Source organism: Artemia sp. Qi Xiang Cuo, chromosome 8 (assembly GCF_049724085.1).
Source record: "Artemia sp. Qi Xiang Cuo chromosome 8, ASM4972408v1, whole genome shotgun sequence".
Taxonomy (NCBI): Eukaryota; Metazoa; Arthropoda; class Branchiopoda; order Anostraca; family Artemiidae; genus Artemia; species Artemia sp. Qi Xiang Cuo.
In genome coordinates, this window is record NC_142801.1 from 58,296,386 (window position 1) to 58,323,284 (window position 26,899).

Here is a 26,899-nt window from a genome sequence, read left to right on the forward strand (position 1 = left end):
TGCACACATTTCTATATTGGCAATGGACTGCAACACGGCTTAAAAAACTCGGCCACTGTGACAATGAATTTGTCAGAGGAATAACCCCAAAAGCATCACTGTATAGCCATCCGAAATTCAGGGGATCTAGAACTATTGGTTCACACTCCGTAGCCTGTAAAATGATTCCCCATTGAAATACAACCCTCAGGATGTGATATTTAAAGCTATTTTCAGTGGGTGGAAGGTTTTAAAGGTTTTTTTTTCTATGAGATAAGTCAGGGAGTTTTTTAAGTACTTTTAAAAAAGCGTCTTATTGTTCTAATTAAACGGCCCTTGCGTTTCAGGAGTCATTATTAAAGAATTGGGACAAAATTCAAACTTTAGCGTAAAGAGCGAGGTGTTGAAGAGGAGGCAGCCCCCTTTATATACGTAATAATTTTTGTTCTTTTCAAGTTTTAATGTTGCTCCTTACTCTCAGTTGAAAAAACTTATTTTTTTAATTTAATTTCTGATCGTTTTTTAAGTATTGCGAAGAGATCTGGCTCCATCTCCACGGAGAAACCCCTTCCCAACGGAACTGTCCTCTAGATAATTTCATCCCGGTGAAAATTTACCCCGAACAATTGCCTTTAACAGCCCCACTCGTAAAATTGAGACGGAAAAGAGAAAACAAGACATTTAAAAAGGATTTTGTATAAGAATTCTGGGAAATTCCCCTAGTTTGTAATTTCCCCTGACAAGTTCAGTCCCTGGAAACTTCCCTCCCCATGGAAAATTCCTCCGTGGAAAAACCCCTTCAGAAAATTTGCCCCTCCCCCAACCGGAAATATGTGCCTACATCCCAATAACAAATACTATGCGCAAACAATCGGCAAATTTTATAACTTGAAGACCTTTCCCCTGGGGCTGTGGGGGTCATTTTATGCCCAAAAGCATAATTATTGGGCCTTTCAACTATGATGAACAAAATGGCTATCTCAAAATTCTGATCAGACGATATTGGGAAAAAAAGGGACGGGAGAGGGTAGTTGCCCTTCAATTTTTTGGTCACTTAAAAAGGGCACTAGAACTTTTAATTTCCGTTTGAATGAGCCCTCTACCGATATTTTAGGACCAATGGGTTGGTCGAAAAAAAAACGAAAAACAAACAAACAAATGAACACGCATTTGGGATCTTTCTTCTGGCAAAAAATACAAAATTCTACATTTTTCCAGATAGGAGCTTGAAACCTTTGCAGTAGGGTTCTCTAATGCACTGAATCTGATAGTATGATTTTCATTTAGATCACTTGGTTTTTAGGGGATGTTTTCCCCATTTTTTAAAAATCAGAAAAATGTTCTCAGGCTCGTAACCTTTGATGGGTAAGACTTAACTTAATGAAATTTATATATTTGGAATCAGCATAAAAAGCCAATTCTTTTTATATATCTATTGGTATCAAAATTCTGTTTTTTAGAGTTTCTAGATGGTAGAGTCGAAACTTTGACCTCATATTAAAGTACGAAGGGCACCTCGGTGGTCGCTAACCCCGAGATAAATGGAATCAGCATGTTCAAAACTATCGTTTCCAAAAGTCAGAACTCATGTGCCAAAATTTTCTTTTTTACAAATCGTTTTTTGACGACTATTTCAACTTTGGCTCCCCGACTATTAGTTGATGTCACTGGAGCTAAAAGTATTAATAAAGGAATATATTTATATGTTTAAGAACTATCAGTGTCTACTAGGGACCCCTCCTCTTTGGAGTGACCTTTCTAGGAATCAATAGCGCTTACGTTTTAAACCTACCTGTATGCAGGGTCGGATTTAAAGCTTTGACGCTTCTTGGCCCAAGCGTTTTTGCCACTCTGTTTTTGCAAGATTTTCGGAGAAATCTTCAAAAATTTAGGGATAGTGAAGCACTGGACAGAACGCAAGTGATGAGCCAAACGTAATAAAATTGAGAGGTGAGACCGTACTTTCAGCATCCATTCTTGAGAGACATCTGACAGTTTATAAGTGGCCACTGAATTCCTGTGTTGTCTAAAATCAATTTTCTGTGGACAGGCAGCGCGGCGTGGGAGTGCATCAGGTACTTTGAAAATAGATAAAAGCAGTTCAGTTTTGTTAAGAAAAAAGTCACTCAGTGTTAATTTATTGCGCCCCCTGGCATTGTCCGCGCCCAGGCGCGGGTTAGTGGGCCTACTGGTAAATCCTGGCCTGCCTGTATACAATGAGGAAATATTTAAATGTCCTAAATTTAAATTGTTTTTCAGCATTGAATTGGTTGAGAGGTACAGTTGAAGTCCATGATGAAATGGACGAAATGAGGGCCGAGTTTGAAGCTCAAAAAGCAACTACTAGGACCAGTTTAAGGGAAATGTGGACAAACCCATGTTTAAAATCCCCACTGATTATTGCTGTCATGATGCAGCTGGCACAACAATTGTCTGGTATTAACGCTGTAAGTATTAGATACAAAACTCTAACTTTTTCAAGACAAAACTCAGAAAATGTTTATCAACCGAACTTTTCAAAAACTTCAAAACTTTAGTTTCATGCATATAAAAGACTTAAATCATGAAGGGAATATACTGTCCAGATACATCAAGCTTGGGAGGGGTAGAGGCCATATCCCTTTCTAAGATTTGTACGAAAAAATACAAGAAAGTGGAGCCTCTCAGAACGGTTTTAGAAATTTTTCTTGCTGAAGACATATCTTTTTCTCCATAGAAAAATGTGTGGTTCTTCATACAATCCACAGGGAAGCCAGAAATGATCCACTTCGTAAAACCAACTACGAGCTGTAGTACTCTGCGAAAATATCTAGACAATTACTCATACTCTAAACAACAACAAAACCATCTTTGCCTTAAAAAAAGAATTATTAAAGGGATTAGCGCCTTAAATTTACCAGGACTTTATTTCAAATAACCTGTGGCATTCGATCACTTGCGTATGTTGCCCGCATGATTAAAAAAATTTATTTGTTGGCGCCTATTTACCAATGCCTGCCAATTTTTTTTTTTTTTCAATCTGTCATTTAAATGCCAGACATGCTCGTTTCAGATGAGTAGCAAAGAAGAAACTGCACTAAGAGAAAAGACATTCAGGTTTGACAGATTTTATATACACTTTAATTCACTTTTTTATTGGTTCGTCATTCATTTGACAACTTGCCGAGTGCCATTTCAGTTTCGTGGTGAAGGCGAAGATTGCAGGAAAAAAAAAGAAAACACAATTTTTGGTGCAACTGAATTCGGTATTTCGGTACCCGGGTCGGGTATCTTTGGATCTAAAGTCAGGGCTGCATCTTCCTAATTCCAGCAACCAAAAAATTTAAAGGCACCTAAAATCGTAAAACCAAATGCTAATTTAAGTGCTTATGAAAATCAAAAAAGTAGATTGACAACATTATAGCACATCCATATAAAGGATACTTCAATATATAAAGGCAAATCATTATTTGCTATTTATTAACAAATGGGTAAAAAAAAACACAACATAGGAATCTCCATATAATACTAACAATATTGTACAATATTGCTAATATTGTTTTGCCAGGTAAACACGTCAATAATGTAGGAAGAAAACTGGGGAGAAATTACCTCCCCCTATTACCTGCACCCCCCCCCCCCCAAATACCCCAAAGAACAAAAAATTTAAATTCATAAGAAATTAAAATTATATCTTCCGGAAAGTGTGTACGATTTTATAACTGAGGGCAAATCAGTAAAAAAAAAATTCCTGGATGTTCTGCCCCTTGGAACCAAATTGAAAACTTTTTAAAAGCAGAAAAACTGTCCAATCAATACAATTCCCGTGGAGAGCACGAAGCTTCTTAGATCCTTTTATATAGGGAAATACTATTATGCCTTCGTTTTGCCTATTGGATGTCGCAGAGTACCGAAATTGGCAACTACTATCTCAATTTTAAATGTCTCTGGATCCCAGGATTAGCCAGCTAACATCATGCTTTAGCACATGCTAACTCGCACCCCCAAAGAACTCCTGGCACATATGATGGTACTTGGTGTCTCGTAATGGATATGACTAGGTAAATGAGACCCAGTTTTAGTAATAACTTACCATATCCTAAAATTTGAATACCGTATATCTGTTTTGTGGACAGAGAAAAATTACTCGGATGTGTTTGGTTCTTCAGAATAGTTTACTGTTCGGGGCTCAAATATGTTACGTGCATGCGGTACTTAGATTCTAAGAACCCTTTTCACTGGTTGCTGTGTTATTAATGTACTAATCACTGGCAAGCGAAGATTTTGCCACTTTATACTTTATTAACAGTTAGTTAAGTCTAATTTTGTAAATTTTTATAGCTTACCATTCTTATCTTCTAATAGCTCTTTTTTTCGTTTCAAAACTTGACATTAAAAAAAGAAAAAAAAAGAAAAATCCCCAGGTATGAAACTTACAGTAAAACTGCAAGTTTCGAATTGGACAGTGGAAATCTCTTCCCCCATCTTTCCAAAATTGCCTCGCAATTTTCTACAAAGTCTGCAAAATTTTTAAATTTACTTTAAATTTTTACTTTAAATTTACTTTAAATTTTTGCATGTGGTCATCGTTAAATTTTCAACTTGTTTGAAGCGAAGTTTTTACCGAATCTTGACATTAGATACTTTTGAAAAATATAAAGAATTTTATTGCTAAATTATAGTTTCTCAAGCAAACTATGTATGTCACAGGCTTGTCACACGAAAATCACACATACGGATTTGACATGATACGCATACGAATGTTTATTCAATTTGTTGAAGAATTAGGATAAATTAGCTGATTTTGAAAAGGAATATGCTGCCGCTATTATTAAAAACACATCGCATTAGAACATGAGCCCGAACCAGAGCAAAGAAGTTTCAGTTTCTTGACAAAATTCACCTCTAGATTGACACCCCTCGAGGAAGAAGGCCTAGCAACCTGCCAGATTGACTAGTAGTTAGAAGTTTGTATACAAAGCAACTGTATGATTTAAAACTCGTGAAATAGAACAGGAAAAAAATGTAGCAGCTTGTCTGGTGATTATTAAAAGTCATAGCTGAAGACAACGAAGATGGGGGGTTTTTGCGGATTTTATCTCTTGAATTTATCTCTTCAATACACAACGTTTTCGAAGTTCTTTGCCTTTGAATTCTTGGTAAACATTTGTTTCAATAACAAAAAAAAAGCTTAAAGGTGATGACTCTGACACTTGCTTGACACATAATTTGGCAACTTTTAGCAACCTGAGGCGCCAGACTCAAATAGAACAGACTTTGAATATGTTTTTGTCAGAATGTCTATTTTATTTTATTTTTTTAATTACACAATCTGAGCTTTTTTCAAAACATAATTAATACACTAAGATGATCGTTTAGCATTTTTGTAAAGGTGTCAACAGTATGTGAAATAGAGGTAACCCGTTCAGGGCGACAGTTTTAAAAATGTGTAAAGTACTTAGGGATGATGACTCGTATGTACACTCGCAATACCCATCACGTTGCTAGTTTTTCAATTGAAAATAATAAAAGGTTTTTTTCAACTAAAAGTAAGAAGCAGCAGTAAAACTTAAAATGAGCAGAATTATTCCGTATACGACGCGGGCAACCCCCTCCTCATCCCCTGATTTTTAGGTTAAAGTTTTATAGTGCTTTAAAAATACTTACCATTCCAAATCAATGCCTCTTCTCTTGTGTTTGTGCAGCCGTTCTTAAAAACTGGGACAAACAGTCAAACTTTAGCGTAAAAAGTGAAGGCACTGAGGTGGAGGCAGCCCCTCATATACGGAGTAATTTCTGTTCGCTTTATGTTTTAGTGTTGCTCCTTACTTTCAGTTGAAAAACCGTTTATTTCTATTGAATTTCTGATAGGTTTTCAAACCCTGCCCAAGCATAACCAGAGTATAATGTGGGCTAACGACCCCCTAGACTCTCAATTTTCTGCTGTTAAATTGTCCACATTAATAGTTGAAATTCGTAATCCCAGGAATTTCCCCAACTTGGGAATTATCCTGAATTATTTTTCTCATTCTTATCCAATCATTCTTTTCAATAAGAAATCTCCAAAAACATTCTTTCCTTAAGTATGCCCCATTCCTTGTACTCTTTTACAACATGCGAAAGGTTTTCCCTGATATCCCTACGCCTTGGATGGAAGGAATTACCATTTTTCTGCGTAACCCAACACAAATACTTCCTTCTTTCCCCAAATAGTAACCAAAACCCTCTCAAACTTATTGAACAAGCTAACTCCTCTCCCCAAATTCCTGCCCTAAAAAAACCTCCTCCGTGTCTCTTAATCTCTGCAAACACTTCTAGTGGCCGGGCCTTTGCCATCCCCTCGTGTCACGTTTGCATCTCCTGGTCCCGTAACTTTTCTTTCACTTTTTCTTTTACCACACTGACATCTAAGGCTACACCCACACCTTCGTTTCATAGCTCACTCAGACCATAATCATCCGGCGTTCTCTTTATTACACCTGGCCATGAACTATTCTTTTTTTCATGTAGAGCAGCAGAATACAGTGCATTTGCAAGATGGAACCCAAACCTAATCCCAAAACTTAGTAATATATACCAGTCTGACACTTCTCAATGGTATCAGCCCTAAATCCTCTGGGCTACCATATCATTTTTAAAAAGACCACTTATCCCAATTACCCTTATAAAATACAACACCTGAACACTTTCCAACCTAGCAGCAATTTCTTGTCTCTAAATTCCTCACGCGCTGTGCATACCCTGAACTATCTGTTTTAAGAGGTCAAAACATGGAAGAGTGGACTAATCCTTTTAGCTTATGTAGTTGAGAAACATTCATTTTTATTAAAGACTAATATTCACAAGAAAATCATATCAAACAGACCTACCACGTGAAAATCTATAATAACCCCTTTCATTAAGCTGGGGATAACCTCAACGGGGAGAGATACCTAATTTGTGTATTGCACAGAAAAAAAAGCTCTTTTCAATGTACTCGGTTCTTAATGATTTTTTTTCTTCTTAATCATATTAATGGACATTAACAAAAGGCTGGAGACAGCTGCTCTATTAGCTCTATTTTAAAACCTCTGGAGTGGTGCCAAATAGTTTCCGGGGTATCATTTTGCGAATTGGGTATCTGTATTTTGCAACAAGTCTCATACAGAAGAATCCAACGAGAAAAAGATTTTGGACAGCGGATTACTCGAACCTTTCCAATGGATGACTATTGAACTCAATTAGTTTCACCTCTCAAAGAATGATCCTCTCCAAAATCAATTGTCAAAATATTTGACCTTCTTAACAGCTTTATTCCCAATGATGAAATCAATATCATATTGGTGTCAGCAGTTATGAGAAAAGCCTTCCTTTGGTTTTATTGCACTTATTCTAAAAATTTATTATGGGATTAGTTTGGCTACCTTGATTCTTGATTATGGTCTAAAAAAACAACTTTAAAGGAGAACAAAGAACCAGAAACAGACATCTAAATATTTGACCGCTAATGCTTACCCAATGTCGGAGCGCGGATTTTTTTCCAAAAAAAACTTAAAGAAACTTTTCTTAAAGGCTCGGAAAAAAAGCTTTTACTATAAAACAAACTCAATTTATAGCAAAAAAAATAACCAAAAGATGTAGTAGATTCAACTTAGGGCTGTGACTACAAATTTCTTCGAAAAAAATTCCAAATGCTTTTGAGCCTGGCCTAGACCAATCGGTCGTAAAATTTTTACTCAAGCTCGAATCGGGAAAAGTATACAATTCCTAAAACAGAACAAAAATAAATAATATATGAATTAACTGAAAATTCAACTATTGTGTTTTATAAGAAAAATAATTACCTGTTCATTCTTAGGTAATGTTTTTCTCGACTATCATATTTGAGGATGCAGGCTTAAGCACACTTACCTCTCAATACGCCACCCTTGGAATGGGCGTCATGAATGTTCTCATGACCTTTGTCTCTATGGTGCTGATCGAAAAGGCAGGACGAAAAACGCTGCAACTCGTCGGTCTTTCTGGAATGTTTGTCGTTGTTATACTTCTGGCTGTATTCTTGGCCATCAAGGTAATTTAGTCGTTGCTTTTCGTTTATACTTATGGTGACCATATATCCAGGACAGTCCAGGATAATCCGGGCTCAAAAGTCATGTCCCTTCATCACGGAAAATCTTAGAAATGTCATTGGTTTTCTTGACCTAGAAAAAATAAAATTTTCCACTTTTAAAAAAATTAAAAGCCTAATATTTGAAACGTTGATATTTTATATAAATTGAATATTTATTTATATAATATTTTAGATATTCCACTTCACAGTTGAAGTATTAAGCTCCATAATAGTTGGTTAGAAATGTATATCAGGAACAGAGTCGTTACCAGCCAAAATGTTTGGGCGGGGCGAGGAATTTTATTGACTTTTTCAATAATTAGCATAATGTCCGTTTTGAATACGATACGTAAAATCACTGCACGAGCAAGTAAAACCACTGCATTTACCGACCGAGATTGAAATTTCGGTATATGTTAATGTCACTATTTCATGCTCCTTATTTAACCAAATGGGAAATTGTGGCACCATCTGTAAAATCACGACAGGAGTCGATAAAACTGCTGCGTTTACCAACCAAGTTAGAGATTTCTGCAGGTGACATGCCAGTATTTTCGTGGTCTTATTTAACCAAATAAAATTTTTGCGGAGTCGAAAAAACCGATGCGCTTCGTGCCGCTTCATTTCAACCGACTCATTTTTTTTTACCGAGTACTTAGAAACATTGGGGGGTGGGTCCTCCTTTCCCATTCATGATGGTCTGATAAGGAGTACAGTGCTTATTTAGCCAAGTTTATAATGTTTCAAGTTTCAAAGTATTTTATTTTCACTTATTTTGTATATTTTTCCCCATTTGTATTTCTTGTGTTTATTAGTTTTTATTCAAAATTTATTCAAAATTACAATTTAACTATCAATCATTGCCTTGATTATCTTCCTTCACCTTACTGTAAGCTTAGCTAATCATAGGCAGCGCAATAGCGCTGCCTAAGTAAAGAACGATGTGGGCACAATGTTTTATCAATTTTTCCTCCGTACCCGGGCACTTCGTATCGAAGGAGTTGTCGTAGAAACTTCGAAAAGGGCTCATTCGATTGGAAATTGGAGTGGCTAGTGCCCTTTTTAATATTCGAAAGTGATTGTAAGGCAACTAACACCCTCCCCCATATGCCCATCGTTCCCCCAAAAACATCCAATCAAAATTTTGAGATAGCCATTTTGTTCAGCGTAGTTGATTTCCAGATGGAAAATATGTTTTGAGTAGGATACTCCCCCACAACCCTCGGGGCAAGGGTTTTAAGTTATGCCCTGAGGGCATATAAGAACGATGTTCGCACAATGTATTATTTATTGTTTTTTTCCTTTAGAGCAGGGCACTTCGTGTCAAAGAAGTTGTCGTAGAAACTTCGAAAAGGACTCGTTCAATTGGAAATTGGAGTGGCTTGTGCCCTTTTTAATATTTGAAAGTGATTGTAAGGCAACTAACACCCCTACCACGCCCACCATTCACCAAAAACATTCAATTAAAATTTTGATATAGCCAAATTTTTGTTCACCGTAGATGATTTCCCGATAGGAATTTTGTTTTTTGGGAGGACACTCCCTGACAGCCTTCAGAGTAAGGGTTGTAAGTTATGCCCAGGGGGAATGTTAGGTTTTTATAGAAGGCGTTGTCGTAGAAACTTCAAAAAGGCTCATTCGATTGGAAATTCAAAGGGCTAGTACCCTTTTTAATAGTCGAAAGTGATTGGAGGGCAACTAGCCCCCACCCCACGCCCATCATTCCCCCAAACACATCGAGAACGAGAACGAGAGGGTACACTCGAGAACGAGACAAGAAACGGGAACTAAGTAACGAGGAGGACACTCCCCCACAACCCTCAGGGCAAGGGTTTTAAGTTATGCCCTTGGGGCATATACGGTTTTTATAGAAGGCGTTGTCGTAGAAACTTCAAAAAGGCTTATTCGATTGGAAATTCAAAGGGCTAGTGCCCTTTTTAATAGTCGAAAGTGATTGAGATATCCAGTTTGTTCAACGTAGTTGAACAAACGAAAGTTCTGGAAATTAAGTCTTTTAGGATGATAACCCCCTCAGAGCCCTCAGTGCAAGGGTTATAAGTTATACCGTGGTGGCATATAAAGTTTTTATTGAAAGCGTTGTCGTAGAAACTTCAAAAGGGCTCATTCAATTGGAAATTGAAAAGGATAGTGCCTTTTTTAATAGTTGAAAGTGATTGGATAGCGACTAACGTCCCTCTCACGCCCACCATTTTCCAAAACACATCCAATCAAAATTTTTGAGATATTCATTTTGTTCAACGTAGTTGAAAGTTGTGGAAATTAGGTCTTTTAGGATGATAACCCCCTCAGAACCCTCAGTAAAAGGGTTGTAAGTTATGCCCTGGGGGCATATAAGGTTTATATAGAAAGTTGTTGTATAAATCATAGGCAGCATGATCGCGCTGCATAAGTAAAGAACGGAGACACTCGAGAACGAGACAAGAAACGGGAACTAAGTAAAGAGGAGGATTCTCCCCCAAAACCCTCCGGGTAAGGGTTGTAAGTCATGCCCTGGGGGCATATAAGGTTTTTATAGAAGGCGTTGTCGTAGAAACTTCAAAAAGGCTCATTCGATTGGAAATTCAAAGGGCTAGTGCCCTTTTTAATAGTCAAAAGTGATTGGAGGGCAAATAGCATCCCCCCCACGCCCATCATTCCCCCAAACACATCCAATCAAAATTTTGAGATCGCCATTTTATTCTGCGTAGTTGATTTCCAGAAAAAAATATGTTTTTGAGGAGGATACTCCCCCACAACTGTCGGGGCAAGGGTTTTAAGTTATGCCCTGAGGGAGTACAATGTATCATTTATTATTTTTTTTCCTTTAGAACAGGGCACTTCGAATTGAAGAAGTTGTCGTAGAAACTTCGAAAAGGGCTCATTCAATTGTAAATTGGAGTTGCTTGTGCCCTTTTTAATAGTCGTAAGTGATTGGAAGGCAACTAACACGCCTTCCACGCCGACCATTTCCCGAAACACATCCAATCAAAATTTTGAGATAGCCATTTTGTTCAGCGTAGTTGATTTCCACATAGAAATTATGTTTTCGAGGAGGACCTTCTCCCACAGCCTTCAGGGCAAGGGTTGTAAGTTATGCCCTGGGGGAATATAAGGTTTTTATAGAAGGGGTTGTCGTAGAAACTTCAAAAAAGCTCATTCGATTGGAAATTCCAAGGACTAGTGCCCTTTTTAATAGTCGAACGTGATTGAAGGGAAACTAGCCCCCCTCCCACGCCCATCATTCCCCCAAACACATCCAATCAAATTTTTGAGTTAGCCCTTTTGTTCAGCGTAGTTGATTTCCAGATAGAAAATATGTTTTTGAGGAGGACACTCCCCCAAAACCCTCAGGGCAAGGGTTGTAAGTTATGCCCTGGGGATATATAAGGTTTTTATAGAACGCGTTGTCATAGGAGCCTCAAAAAGGACTCGTTCGATTGGAAATTGAAATGGCTAGTGCCCTTTTTAATAGTCAAAAGTGTTTGAAAAGCAACTAACACCCCTTCCAAGCCCACTATTTCCCCAAACACATCCAATCAAGATTTTGAGATAGCCAATTTGTCCAACGACGTTCAAAGTTCAGGATATTATACCTTTGATCAGGACGCTCCCCCCACAGTCTTAAGGGTAAGGGTTATAAATTATGCCCTGGGGGCACATAAGGTTTTTATTGAAATTATTATCGTGGAAACTTGAAAAAGGGCTCATTCGATTTGAAATTCAAAGGACTAGTATCCTTTATAATACTAGAAAGTGATTGGAGGGCAACTAACACCCCTCTCACGCCCTCCATTTACCCAAACGCATCCAATCCAAAATTTTAGATAGCCAGTTTTTTCAACGTAGTTGAAAGTTTTGGAAATTAGATCTTTAAGGATGACAAATCCTCCCCCCATAGCCCTCAGAACAAGGGTTGTAAGTTTTGCCCTGGGGGGATATAAAGCTTTTATTGAAAGCGTTGTAATAGAAACTTCAAAAGGGCTCATTCAATTGGAAATTTAAATGGCTAATGCCTTTATTAATAGCTGAAAGTTATTGGAGAGCGGCTGACGCCCCTCTAAAGCATATCACTTTTCCAAACATCAAATAAAAATTTCGAGGTATCCAGTATGTTAAAAGTAGTTGAAAGATCTGGAAATTAAGTCTTTTAAGATGATAACCCCCTCAGAACCCTCAGTGCAAGGGTTGTAAGTTATGCCCTGGGGGCATATAAAGTTTTTATTGAAAGCGTTGTAGTAGAAACTTCCAAAGGGCTCATTCAATTGGAAATTGAAAGGGATAGTGCCTTTTTTAATAGTTGAAAGTGATTGGATAGCGACTAACGTCCCTCTCACGCCCACCATTTTCCCAAACACATCCAATCAAAATTTTGAGATATTCATTTTATTCAACGTAGTTGAACGTTGTGGAAATTAGGTCTTTTATGATGATAGCCCCCTCAGAACCCTCGGTGGAAGAGTTGTAAGTTATGCCCTGGGGGAATATAAGGTTTTTATAAAAAGTTGTTGCATAAATCATAGGCAGCGCGATCGCGCTGCCTAAGTAAAGAACGGATACACTCGAGAACGAGACAAGAAACGGGGACTAAGTAAAGAGGAGGACTCTCCCCCACAACCCTCCGGGTAAGGGTTTTAAGTTATGCCCTGGGGGCATATAAGAGCGATGTTGGCACAATTTATTATTTATTATTTTTTCCTTTGAGCAGGCCACTTTGTATCGAAGAAGTTGTCGTAGAAACTTCAAAAAGGGCTTATTCAATTGGAAATTGGAGTTGCTTGTGCCCTTTTTAATAGTCGAAAGTGATTGGAAGGCGACTAACACCCCTACCACGTCCACCATTTCCCGAAACACATCCTATCAAAATTTTTAGAGAGCCATTTTATTCAGCGTAGTTGATTTCCAGATATAAATTATGTTTTTGAGGAGGACAGTCCCCCACAGCCCTTAGGGCAAGGGTTGTAAGTTATGCCCTGGGGGCATGTAAGTTTTTTTTATAGAAGGCGTTGTCTTAGAAACCTTAAAAAAGGTTCATTCGACTGGAAATTCAAAGGGCTAGTGCCCTTTGTAATAGTCGACAGGGATTAGAGGACAACTAACCCGCGTCCCACGCCCATCTTTTCCCCTAACGCATCTATTCAAAATTTTGAGATAGCCATTTTATTCAACCTAGTTTTAAGTTCTGGAAATTAGGTGAAAATACAAAAAATACAATTAAATGTTCATTGTCATTTTAATATACACATACTGATATATAGTATTCAAAACGATAATATTATTTGATTTATTAAAGTTATAAAAGCAAAAACATTTATATTTTTCTGTAAAGTGAAATTTATGGTCTGACCTACGGAAGGCATAAGCGTCTTTAGCCCAACTTATGTTAATTTCTGCTCGTTTTGAGTTTGACTCGGTTATTTCTTGTAATTTCTGTTCGTTTTGTGATGCTGAGAATTATGATTTGAAAAATGTGAAATAACTCTTGATTTCAGGAAAACTCGATATAAACCTCTTTTCTTGAAAGATAAGTAGTGTTTGTGGTAATTACACAGGCAGTAAAGTGTTAATTAAGAAAATTCAAAATTACGGCCTTGATCGAAATCACTAGAATTCTTGCATCTGGAAAATGCTGGTAGACAGCTTAATAGTGAGATATTTTAATTCCATGGAAAAGAACTGAGTGGCACTTGAGTGGATTTGTCCCAATTAAAGATAGGAAGGAGATGGGTGGAACATATTGAAGATATACTAGACCATAAAGAAATATTGTAGGAAATACTACAAAAATGAATTATTTTTTTTTGCAACAATCTGGGAATGAAGTCAGAGGTTTTTTGCAAGGACGAACTAACGTCAGTTCTAAAACGATTGAAAAATAAAAAGGAGTCAGGGGTGGAAAGTGCCGTAAAGGTGTTTGTTGAAATATAAACGTTATTAACGTTATTAGATAAGATACTCGGGATCACGTGAAATGGCGAAATACCTTTTGGCTTTAGGAAACCTCTACTTAAATCCCTTTCCTAAAGAGATTATAACAGTGCTTGTGGTAATTACACAGGCATTCAATAGGAAGCAAATTGCTTAACGGGATAACAGTTATTAAACTAAGAGATGATTTAGCTAAAGTTTTAAGAGAAGAACAAGTTTTAAGTAGTTTTAAGTTTTAAGTGTGTTTTTTCTTAGGAACGGGAGAGAATGTGTCGATAAGCCTTCACTTTTAGATTAATAATGGATGATGAGATCTCCTCAGTTTTGTAGGGTAGGAATTTTTTTTTAAATCAAATGATAGAAAAGTTTTAGTGAAGGTCTTATACTTGCGTTAGTATACCAGATAAGTTATCATTGCTATGTGAGAAAAACCATTCTGTGATTGAGGTAGGAAGCGAGGTTAGTTGTTGGTTTGGTGTGAAGTCTGGAGCTAAGCAGAGTTGTGTGCTACTCCCGTTCTTATGGAGTGTTTTGGAACACTTTGTTTTAAGAGACATGGCAAAACTTACGGGAGGACATGGTATCAAATGTGAAGATAAAACTCTTCTATACTTATGTAATGCAAAGGACTGGAGTTTCCCAGAAAAAATGTTAGCAATACGAGTGATTTTTGGGGATATTAAAAAATGTAAAATAAAGCCTATCTTTCTTTAGGAATTAATTATTTTCCTCATAAAAGCAACTACAAAATCATCTTGAACGATTCCTAATATTCTTCCTAATATTCAACCGGCCAAGCTCAACTTCCTGGTCTTTAGTCATTAGCCTGTTAAACAAAATAGTTCATGCCCGGGGATTTCTACACTAAAGACCCGAAGCTGGTAACCCTCACCATAATCTAGTAAAATTAAAAATCTTAAGTTAATTCTGCCGGTCTTAAGGAATGTGACACCCCATGATAAAGAATGGCAGAAGAAAATTCCTTTGGATTTCTTATTTTTGAAAAAAGTAATTTTTGACTTTTTCAAAAAAAAATCGCTGATCTGAATAATTATCTGTTTCGTGGAAAACAACAAAATCATCTTGAACCATATGTAATATTTTTTTATTGTAATTTGTAGCATGTTTTATATTATATTATTTGATTTTAAATTATATATTATACAAATTTTATATTTTAATCTTCCTTTTTGCATATCAGGATTTGGCTCCTTGGATTCCATATGTCAGCATCGTCCTGATTATTGCATTCGTTGTCGCTTTCGCCACTGGGCCAGGTTCAATTCCGTGGTTTTTAGTCAGTGAACTGTTCAATCAATCTGCCAGGCCACTCGCGACATCTATTGCAGTTACTGTCAACTGGACCGCAAATTTCTTCGTTGGTATTGGATTTTTGCCCCTTGCAGTAAGTACAGTTTTTTTTTAATTACTTAATACTAAATAATTTAGAATTATTTATCCACGAAAGAATAAAAGTGACATGTAAAAGAATATAATGAGCAGCATAGGAAACTTGCGAGGTTATGTATGGAAAAAGGGGGTATTACGAGAGGCGTCACTTGGTAAAATGTTTGGGAGGCGGGACATTGGATTTTACCGACTGGCTAGTCATTTTTATTGACTGTTTTGGGTAATATTCATGTTAAAAATAACTTGTTTTTTTCTTTTAACGATTGAGACTGATCTGCTTTTATTAATTTTACGTCATTTATTTCCATCAGCCCATTTAGCAAAAAAAAAAAAAAAATTGAGCCAGTAAAATAGTTGTACTTCGCTCACTATTTTACTAACCAATTGGCTGAAAGTATTGGAAGGTGCCCTTTCCCTTATTCGTGACTCCCTTCTGCATTACTGTTACCATGAAAAAAAAACTGTCCAAAGAATTGTAACTGGGAAAATATATAATGGAAAATTATCAAGAAAGTACGTAGTAACGAACAAATATGCGGAAATAAACAGATTTTGGAATCATCAATAAAATAATCATAGATAGCTCGTCTCGTCATATAAAAAAAAACTAATTTACTTATAATTTCCATACAATTGGTAGGCCTATGCTAAAGATAATGCTAAAATTTTGACTTTCATTTGATATTTCTGTTTATAACCTTTAAATCAATGGTACAGAAACGAGGAAGTTGATCAGCCTGAAACAACGATTTCAAATTTATTTTTTGGCCTGGTTTTACAATCCTGAGCATTTGGAGTTTAATGAGACATAATAATTTGGAAGACCTCCCTTGCAACAATTAAAAAACTTTGATTTAGAGCTTTTTGCATGGGAAGTGTTTTTTTTTTTTGCATGGGAAGTATTAGTCCCCATAATTGTGAATTAATAATGAATAATAAAAAGAGAAAAGACTAAAGAAGGGAAGGATATACATTTATTTGAATTTGTATTGTGCAATGTAAAAGAGTTCTTTTATATCTTTCCTTAGAAATTTTTCGTCGGGGTCTTTACCCATCTTTATGGAAACCTTTGTTGAGACAGAACGAGAGACACAAGGTCTAAGAGAGGAAAAATATCAATGGAAAAACGAATTTGTACGGGGTTTTTGGAGTGAACATGTGTTCACTCCAACGTGCAACGTGTGTGTGTGTGTGTGTGTGTGTGTGTGTGTGTGTGTGTGTGTGTGTGTGTGTGTGTGTGTGTGTGTGTGTGTGTGTGTGTGTGTGTGTGTGTGTGTGTGTGTGTGTGTGTGTGTGTGTGTGTGTGTGTGTGTGTGTGTGTGTGTGTGTGTGTGTGTGTGTGTGTGTGTGTGTGTGTGTGTGTGTGTGTGTGTGTGTGTGTGTGTGTGTGTGTGTGTGTGTGTGTGTGTGTGTGTGTGTGTGTGTGTGTGTGTGTGTGTGTGTGTGTGTGTGTGTGTGTGTGTGTGTGTGTGTGTGTGTGTGTGTGTGTGTGTGTGTGTGTGTGTGTGTGTGTGTGTGTGTGTGTGTGTGTGTGTGTGTGTGTGTGTGTGTGTGTGTGTGTGTGTGTGTGTGTGTGTGTGTGTGTGTGTGTGTGTGTGTGTGTGTTTGTGTGTGTGTGTGTAAGTTTTTTTTGTGTGTGTGTGTGTGTGTGTGTGTGTGTGTGTGTGTGTGTGTGTGTGTGTGTGTGTGTGTAAGTTTGTGTGTGTGTGTGTGTGTGTGTGTGTTTGTGTGTGTGTGTGTGTGTGTGTGTGTGTGTGTGTGTGTGTGTGTGTGTGTGTGTGTGTGTGTGTGTTTTTGTTTTGTGTGTGTGTGTTTTTGTTTTTTTGTTTTTTTGTTTTTTTTTTTTTGTATTTGTTTGTGTTTATGTGTGTGTGTGTGTGTGTAAGTTTGTGTGTGTGTGTGTGTGTGTGTGTGTGTGTGTGTGTGTGTGTGTGTGTGTGTGTGTGTGTGTGTGTGTGTGTGTGTGTGTGTGTGTGTGTGTGTGTGTGTGTGTGTGTGTGTGTGTGTGTGTGTGTGTGTGTGTGTGTGTGTGTGTGTGTGTGTGTGTGTGTGTGTGTGTGTGTGTGTGTGTGTGTGTGTGTGTGTGTGTGTGTGTGTGTGTGTGTGTGTGTGTGTGTGTGTGTGTGTGTGTGTGTGTGTGTGTGTGTGTGTGTGTGTGTGTGTGTGTGTGTGTGTGTGTGTGTGTGTGTGTGTGTGTGTGTGTGTGTGTGTGTGTGTGTGTGTGTGTGTGTGTGTGTGTGTGTGTGTGTGTGTGTGTGTGTGTGTGTGTGTGTGTGTGTGTGTGTGTGTGTGTGTGTGTGTGTGTGTGTGTGTGTGTGTGTGTGTGTGTGTGTGTGTGTGTGTGTGTGTGTGTGTGTGTGTGTGTGTGTGTGTGTGTGTGTGTGTGTGTGTGTGTGTGTGTGTGTGTGTGTGTGTGTGTGTGTGTGTGTGTGTGTGTGTGTGTGTGTGTGTGTGTGTGTGTGTGTGTGTGTGTGTGTGTGTGTGTGTGTGTGTGTGTGTGTGTTTGTGCATCCCCGTTCAATAGCAACTGATTCTTACAAATGTGGAAATGAAGTCACGTGAAACTCAAAATGTGTAATTGTACATGGTCACTGCTTTTAGACTTTATACCAAAGAAATTTCTTTCAAAATATATGTTTAACAATGCCTTAGTATTAGCTAAACTAATTATTTTGTTGTCATAATATATACTTTTAAGAGAAAAACTCTATTTATTTTAGATTAATGTTTTCTTTATTTTTAAGCAACTACTTGGTCCATATGTTTTCGTTATTTTCGCCGTCATACTAGCCTTCTTCGTTTGGTTTACATGGAGCCGCGTTCCTGAAACAAAGAACAAAACAATTGAGGAGATAAGCGCCATGTTCAGACAACAATCATATAACTGAAATCAAGGGCAAATAGACCTCTAGCCACTACAGGCACCTAGCTGATGTATTTAATAGACGTATTTTTTTTTTCAACCCATATTGGGTTATATATAGCTGAATGGAGTCTACGATACAATCTCCTGAGCAATACTTATAATTGTTAACAGTGGATGACAGAACCGGTGGTTGTAGATGAATTTATACTTGTGACTTGTTTCATTTTTTCATGTCCTTTTGATTTATTGACGAACGATGACAATCGTAATTTTACCGGTGAAGTTGAAAATAGGCGCAGTAGTTTTTAGGATAGAAACGTATTTTAAGGCAAGGTTTTAACGCACGAGCTGAAATATAGTCACACCTGTGGATTAAAAAGCCAAAACTCGTTTATGAATACTGCTCTGTTTATATTTTGACGCTACAGTTGCACTTGAGACGCTATAGGTTTTATGGTAAAAAAAAATGGAAAAAAAACTGCAATTATTATGTTCCCCAAGAGGAACGGATCCTTAATTGATTCGTTTCCATGAAAATATAGGTTAGGTTCTCAAAGGTTATGAGAACACATATCCACATTTTTACATCCTAAATATTGACAAAAGATAATACTCAAAGTTATATTTTCATTACATTTAAATAAAATGTCATCCCTAATACTTGTCCGTATACCCCCTTCCCTCTTCAGGAAAATTCGGAAAAATATGGACTGAAAAAGGACTTCTTGGAACTTCATGCCTCCACCCTTCTACACTTAGGACTTAGTGGTTGACATTCCCCCTAAAAACTTTGTTGTGTCTACCTGTGTATAGCATCTATATACTATACACTTGGCCCTTCTTGAGACCAATTTCCGAGCAATTTCCCAATTAAAGGCTCCTTTCCCGAGCAATTTCCCGAGTAAAGGCTCCTTTACTCGGGTAAAGAAGCCTTTAATTTTTTTTAGAAATATATCCCATACTTTTTGGGAAATTACTGGACTTTATCGATTGGTGCTTCTCAAAAGAGGTAAGAGGTTCGTCTTCCGTCTTGACATGACATTAAACATCTTCAATATTTCATCTTTTATTAACGTTCAATCTCGGTATGACCTTCTTCAGTCAACCAAAAAATATAAAACCTAAGAAATTTTAACGGAACCAGGTAAAAATTGGGATGCTCACATGCATGCCTTGGAAGACTACCTCCCGAGATACATGTCTGAAAATACTCTTGTATCTAGGCATATCCAAGTCCAGCGATGAAACATAGAGCTTGATGAAACTAACTTACAATAATAAACACAGTTCTAAAGTCTAAAATCCTATGTCTAGGATCTTTATTTCTGTCAAGATTCCTGCAATGATGAAGCTTTTCCCCACTGTATATTTCGTCTTATATTCTTTGTTCCACATATATTCTACTTTCTATTGTTTCTATATTCTGTAATTTTATTTCTACATTTCCGTATTATACATTCTATATATACATTCTCATTTCGTCTTTGATTCTATGTTTCATACGTCTATCTGGTCAGACTTCCATGCATAAGCACCTATCTTGTAAGATATTTATGTGTTAAACACACATTGCACTCTCTGTTACTCCAATTGCGGCACAATTGTATTTTGTCTGCAGGTGTGACTCTGACTGTAGTTTAGCTTGCGCAAATATATCATTAGAATATAGTTTATTTTTTACTTTTTTTTTATCTAAATTCTCAATTCTTCCTTTTAATTACGGGGTCGTCAATAAGAAACTCAGATTCTCACAATCGACATCTGCCGTTGTGCAGTCCAGTGTTTAACGAGAAGTATGTTTTGGCAAGATATTTGAAACCAATTCTATCATCCGTTTTGCCTGTAGTAACTACTTTTCATTACTAATGATTGTATAACTAGTGCTAGTATATTTTCCAGGGATCAATGATATTGTTTCCGCGTAAACTATCAATCCAGCTTGATGATTTTTCTTTGTAGAAAAATACTTTATTCGAGAACTATAAGCCATCTACCGAATAGGAAGATTTTTTAAAGCTTCCGAATGTTTTTGTCGTATTTATCTTACATAACTTTTTTCTGTGTTTAATGATTTGCCCCCCCCCTCTTACCAAGAGTATGGTCTTCCCCTGCGATGAGTTTCTGCGCAATTTCTCGGGTCTGATTTTGAGAAGCGCGACTTATAGCATCCTATTATCCTTCCAGTTGCGACAATATGCAGGGGGTGGGGGGCAAGGAGGTTGTGCCTCAATAGATTTTGAAACATACCATGTTTGGGGTATTTTCATTATATGTGTTTTTTTTATATTTTCTTTGAAAAACAAGAAAAAAAACAAATTTGCCCCCTTAAATATTAAAAATTACGTTTTCCCCCTGCCCCTGTAGGTTTCCTGTTTATTGGCGCTGCTGCATTCTTCATCTGAAGAACAAAACCTAACCATCCTGTTTTATTCTTTGATTACAGCCCTAGGAAAGTGTGCGGCCTTCCAAAGGTAAAAACGCGTTTACACTTGAAAAGTCACTTCCTGCGTTATATATACCACTGAATTCAGCTCGAAAGAGGTGAATCGAATGGTATATGCAAGAATGTCCTAATAACATCCCCTGAGAAGATTTTTCTGGCAAAAACACCTATTTGCAGCATTTTGTCCCGTTTGCCGAAGTTGAAAAATCGATATTTAGCAGTGTCACCGAACCATGGCATGTATTTTAATTGCATAATTGGAAATAATAGTGTCTAAAACTAATCCTAACAACGTTTCATTTCAATCCTATTTCTAGTGTAGCGTAATGGGTGGGAAAAGTGCCGTAAAACTTGAGAAAGTTTAAAGACGATTTTCTCGGATAATGAAAAGTGTAGGCCTATATACGTGCTCTTACATTTGGACGGCCGTAGGTTTCCTCCCCATTTCTTATACAACTTGTGTTTGATACAAACACAAGTATTTGTACGATATGTGTTTGATATATGTAGCTTGTGTTTTATGCAGCTTGTGTTCAATCAAACACGTACCAGAACTCTCTTTGTACAATTCTTCTGGAAAACTTCTTGTGTACTTCAGTAACTTTCGAAGCGTCTACTGACCAGGAATGATTAGAAATAAATGGAAATGATTACTTCTTAGTACAACATGTCTTTGGAACGATGTCTGAATAAAAGACCTTTATTGGTTCTAGTGATAAGCCTCCAAGTTTTCTACCAGTTACCGGTATGTTTTGCTTTCGATTTTTATTCCATATACGCATATGCTTAGCTTTTTTTTATATGCTTGAGAATTAGAATTATGATTTGTTATTAATAAATATGTTCACGAGCAATAGCTGCAACCACCCAAAATGGATTTGAACCTAGGATACTTGGGTATAAATTATAATAACTGTATCAAAAATCTTTTTTTAAATAGTCAATTTATTCATCAAATTAAAAACACAAGCTTTCATAAATTAAAACACTTAATTACGTTGAAGATTACTTCTAATTAGTTCTTGACATCTTACTTAATTTGCATATATCAGAGCTCATATCTCCGTAGAATTCGCTTAGGTATCTATCTTATTTAGATTTCAATTTTTTTCTCTTTAATATTATCTGGAATTTGGTTATGCCAAACCACTGGACTATTACAATATAAATTGAGATTAATTTGCATATAAAATATAGTCTTACTTAATTTGCATATATCAGAGCTCATATCTCCGTAAAATTCGCTTAGTTGTCCATCTTATTAATTTTTTTTAGATTTCAATTTTTCTTTTTCTCTGGAATATTATCTGGAATTTGATTATGCCAAACCACTGGACTATTACAATATAAATTAAGATTAAGGCAATTTATAAAATTATAAATTAATTTTAAGGCAAACAAGTATTTATCTTTTTTTATTCCATGCTATGTTTGTACAATGTAATATTTATAAACACTACACACCTTTAGCGTCAATTTTACTAAAAAAATCATAATAGTGTAAAATTTAAAAACAAAACGCACCATAAAATCCAGACTGGATGAGTAAATTAATGATCCAGACTGGATCGTTACGTACAATACCCACACTAACCAACCTTTTCAACTCCCTTTCCTTGTTATATTCCCATTAAATATAATACCCCCCCCCCATTTTTCCCTTTCAAACCACCCTGCAAAAACTTCCTCTCTCAGTCATTTTAATTACATGCTAAAACCTAAAAAACAATCAAATCATCATCCGAATCTTCAGATATTGGGCAAAAATAAGAACCCGTCCTTGACTTCACCATTCTCAAATATTTTCTCTTATTATGAAGTAGTAAATGGTTCCTCTTATCGATATTCTCTACTTAACTCCTACTTTTATTCCTGATATTAAAATACAGTCCCTCCCCTCCCATGCTTCTTTAGTTTTAGCATACAGATAGACGGGGACGCCATAACGCACAAAAACGTTACGACAAGGCAATACTAATGGTAAAATAATACTCAAGAATGAAGAGAAAAAAAAATGAAGCTGGCGTTCTTATAAATTAGTGGCAAAACAATTGAAGACGCAGAGATCTGGTGATGCCTACTTAGGACCCTTAACTGATACTATGGCAGTGGCTAATATAGATAAAGAAAGCAAAGCTTTCATTGATATAGAAATATAATATTTATTCCTCCCTAATTAATTTTGATACATTAAGTTTAAGCATTATATGGTATTTTAAATTTAACAATTCGTGAGCGTGTTTTAAATAATTCATTGTAAGCCAATGTTCAATTCAAAATGGTTCTTATGCATTTTGGTGGTTTTATCAGCATAATAAACTAAAAGCTTAAAAGTTTTTTTCTTGATTTCTTAGCATATGTCAAATAGTGGTATTAATTTTTTTGTGAATCTGTTTGATGATTTGTTTTTGCATTAATAGCAATTATGTGTTTTCTCTGACTATAATGACACTGAATAATACAGAGATCGATGTATCTCATCTAGCCTATTCGTTGTATTGCTGTATCTAAAATGCATTATGTTTACCAAATTTTATCAAATTTTATGTTTCAAATGTTCAATGGTTTTATAATAAAAGTTTTGACGATCTAATTAGTAGTTTTTTTTTATACCAGTCTGAACCAGGTCTGCCACACTGATGATTCTGGTAAAAGAAGTTACTGGGCTGAGTTCCATTTATAAACCTAGTTTCCTTTCCACTACTGCTATCAACAATTCACCGCAGCATCAAGCCACCTGAGACCAATACGGCTATGCACGCTCCTCCTCCATTCTAATCTTTTCATAGCCTTCCTCTTTACACCCTCACAGGAAGTTCATATTTCCTTTAAATCTTTCTTTACAAGATCCTCCCACCCCGAAACCGGATGACCTGTTTTCCGTTTAGCCTTAGAAGGTTGGCCGAAAATGAAAATCTTCGGCAATCTGTCGTTCTTCATCAACAGAACGTGCCCCAGCCATCTCAACCTTTCTTTCATTATAGCCCTAGAAAGCAGGATTGAACCATACTTCCCGTACAACCTATTGTTTTAAATACGGTCCGTCAGCTGGGTACCCAAAACAATCCGTAGGCAATTTCTTTGGAAAACATCTAACAAATCTTCGTCCGTTTTTCGCAGTGCCCATGCTTCAGAACTATATTTGACCACAGTCATTGCTGTAGCTTCCAATATTCTAGTCTTGGCTTGCAAACTTATCTTCCTATTCTTTCAAACTTTTTTCAACTGTGAAAAAAAAACAACAACCGGAGCCTTGGCTATTATACTTTTAACATCTTTACTGCTCCCACCGTTTTTAATAATAACACTACCAAGGTAAGTGAAGCTGTCCACTTGATCAATCTTTTCATTATCCAACGTCACCTTTTCATCTTCACTTATTCCTAGCCTTAGCGAATTAGTCTTCTTAAAATTAATTTTAAACCTAAAATTGAATTCTAGCCAAACCCAAATTAAACAAACCCAATTTTAACCCAAAATTGGGTTAAAAAATTAAACCCAAAATTAATTCTAGCACAGTGAACTCGAAAAATCTCTCAAAGTTTATTAATTTTGCTCATACTTTCATCTAGGATCCTTAAATTATCAGCATAATCTAAGTCAAGGAAACTTACATTCCCCATTTGATCACGTGTTCTACCATTGCGTTTCCTGTGCCTTTTAAGACAAAGCCCAACAAAACGATTCCATATAAAGGGGGACAGAACACAACCCTGAATAACTTCTGATTTAATACGAAACCAGCTGCTAGCCTTCTTTCCTACTTTAACCGCAGCAGTGTTATTGTCGTACGTAGCACAGATCACTTTAATGTACTTGTCTGGTATACCATACACGGATAAGGACCTTCACTAAAGCTCTTCTATCAACAGAATTGAACGCTAGCATTGGTAAATACTACACTAAGTGGGGTTGCCGTGGGTAGTACTAAAGTGGAAACTTTCAGGGCTATTACTGTCACTATTTCTGCGACTACTATTGAACTAAATCTAAATGGTTTAGGGGCATCTCCATAGTAAAATGGCAGAGACAATGTCTTAGGATAGAATAATATATTAGAATTTATTTTTCAGGGGAAGTTGAGGGGATATAAAACGAAATCATAAGGTACTATGTGTATTCATATTGTCAAAATGACACATTTGCAATATCCCAGCAACAGTTACATACTGAGATATAAATATTTAGTTACTAATTAATGCTGGCGATTTAATTTTCAGAAGTCATTCAATTCGTGCGCTATTAACGTATTTCTCTTTGTCTTTTACGTGGAGATAGAATTCGAAAAAAAAAATTGAAATAACAAATATACATATATAGATAGTATCGCCAGCCCGGTGACTTTGCCGCCAGGCTCTGGCACTCGGCACTCGGCAGGCTTGTATATATTGATTCTCATTGTGGCTTATCTTCTAAATGCAAATAATGTGAACTTCTTCTTGATGTCAAGTAAGGTTTTATACATCCAACCTGGGAAAAACACGAATTCTTCCTTAAATTTGTGACCTATTTGCATCGTTTTTGGGTCAGAAATGTCAATATGCGAGTACTAAGACAAAAAGCTATGAGGCCGATTTGAGGAAAAATAAACACATATAATATATGTGTTTATTTTGTCGTTTGTGTACATTAGTGTGACATTACGTCGTTTTTCGCACCCAAGCAGACCAGAGATGTTTCTGACAGTGGCATTAGCGGGACGTCTGTGGAGCATTCATCTACACCTGTGGATCTGAAGGGCACTGGAGCCATCGTTGAAGCTTCTGAATCACGCACACTGGAACCAATCACGACGCAACACACACTTGCACCAACCCATTCTTTGTTGTTGTTTGCAAATGACATCAGTCGTTTTGTCAATAAATCATCCAGTCTTAATACAAATTATGAGATTCATTTGTTGAAGAGCCCCTGGACTACAGATATCTCCTAGGTTTTTCCAGTACACAAAAAAAAGAAGCTAAAGTTTCAGGTAACTTGGCTCGCTCGTTTCAGTTGGCTGTCCTACTCTCCGTCATGACGATCCGTCATGCACGCAGACGATCCAGACCTTCTCAACCACTATAGAACCTCGCTCTTTATTCCTTTCCTGGACCACTTCACTTCCGAGCTGAAACAACGATTTGTGCTTCACCAGAAACTTCCAAATCTGTCAAATCTCAGCGTCCTTTCTCCTGCCAAAATTGTTTCTGTCGATCTGAAGGCATTAAATCTAGAGTCATTGGTTGAATTGTATGGCGATATTCTTCCCGAGCCAGACTGTCTGAAGCAAGAAATTGAGCTATGGCTCATCAAGTGGGAGAATGTTCCGGTATCACAGAGGCCTACTTGTGCTGTGTCTTCGCTTCAGGCATGCGACGCCACCTTTTTTCCAAATGTTTTTCTTCTTCTGGCTGTTCTTGCGACGTTACCTGTTAGCACTGCTACTCCGGAAAGAAGTTTCTCTGCACTCAGAAGGCTCAAAACCTGGCTGAGAAATTCAACAGGAGAAGAACAATTGAGTGGCTTAGCCCTCCTTGCAGTCCATAGGGACGTTGATATCTACCCTGACAAGGTCATCAACATTTTTGCAGGGAAGAAAAATCGTCGCCTGGATTTTGTTTTATAGATATTCGCCCTTACTTTTAGCTACAAAAAAAAAAAAAAAAATATATATACTACTTCTACCCTACTATTTGGCTTCTTTTTGCGCAAAAAAAAAATAGCTTTTATTATTTAAATGTTTGTAAACAATTTTATTGCTTTTGCGTTACTAAAAAAAAAAAAAAAAAAAAAAAAAAATGCCCCTTATAGATACGAAAGTATGCCTAGTGGACGTGTCCACGTTCGCAAGGGGCGGACTAACGGTCTCGAGCTAACGTAATGTTGCCCGAGGCTGTTACACTAAGTCCACGGGAAAAAATCAGGTAAACCCCCCCCCCCCGAAAAAAAATCCTGGATACGGCCCTGACATATATACACAATTATTGCTCGTTTAATTAACTAAAAAGGCATATACTTCTAACAAAACGTGCTTAGTTGGCAGTTGTCAATGCTTCCTTCTGCACAGCATTATATTTTTGTCGTTCGTTTTCAGGTGGTAGCAGAACTAGCTATGTTGTCATAGCTACAAACAAATCTGGTGGTCCAAGGTGACCAACAATATCAACGCACGACGGTGGTCAAAGGCGACGAATGACATCTTCGAAATGTTCAGCTTAGTAGCTTG

The 26,899-nt window shown here is 36.9% G+C and overlaps 1 protein-coding gene across 3 annotated transcripts in view; it reads left to right on the top strand.

Annotated features, from left to right (window-relative positions):
- The window catches only part of LOC148949609 (solute carrier family 2, facilitated glucose transporter member 1-like), a 229,399-nt gene extending 206,115 nt beyond the window's left edge, over positions 1–23,284 (top strand). For all 3 annotated transcript variants that reach the window (XM_089093629.1, XM_089093631.1, XM_089093630.1), the window contains 4 exons: positions 2,239–2,426; positions 7,796–8,008; positions 15,174–15,377; positions 18,127–23,284. In XM_089093629.1, coding sequence (XP_088949755.1) covers positions 2,239–2,426; positions 7,796–8,008; positions 15,174–15,377; positions 18,127–18,270 — 749 coding nt within the window. In that variant the 3' untranslated portion in view covers positions 18,271–23,284. The remainder of the gene's footprint in view (positions 1–2,238; positions 2,427–7,795; positions 8,009–15,173; positions 15,378–18,126) is intronic.
- Positions 23,285–26,899: the final 3,615 nt, after the last annotated feature.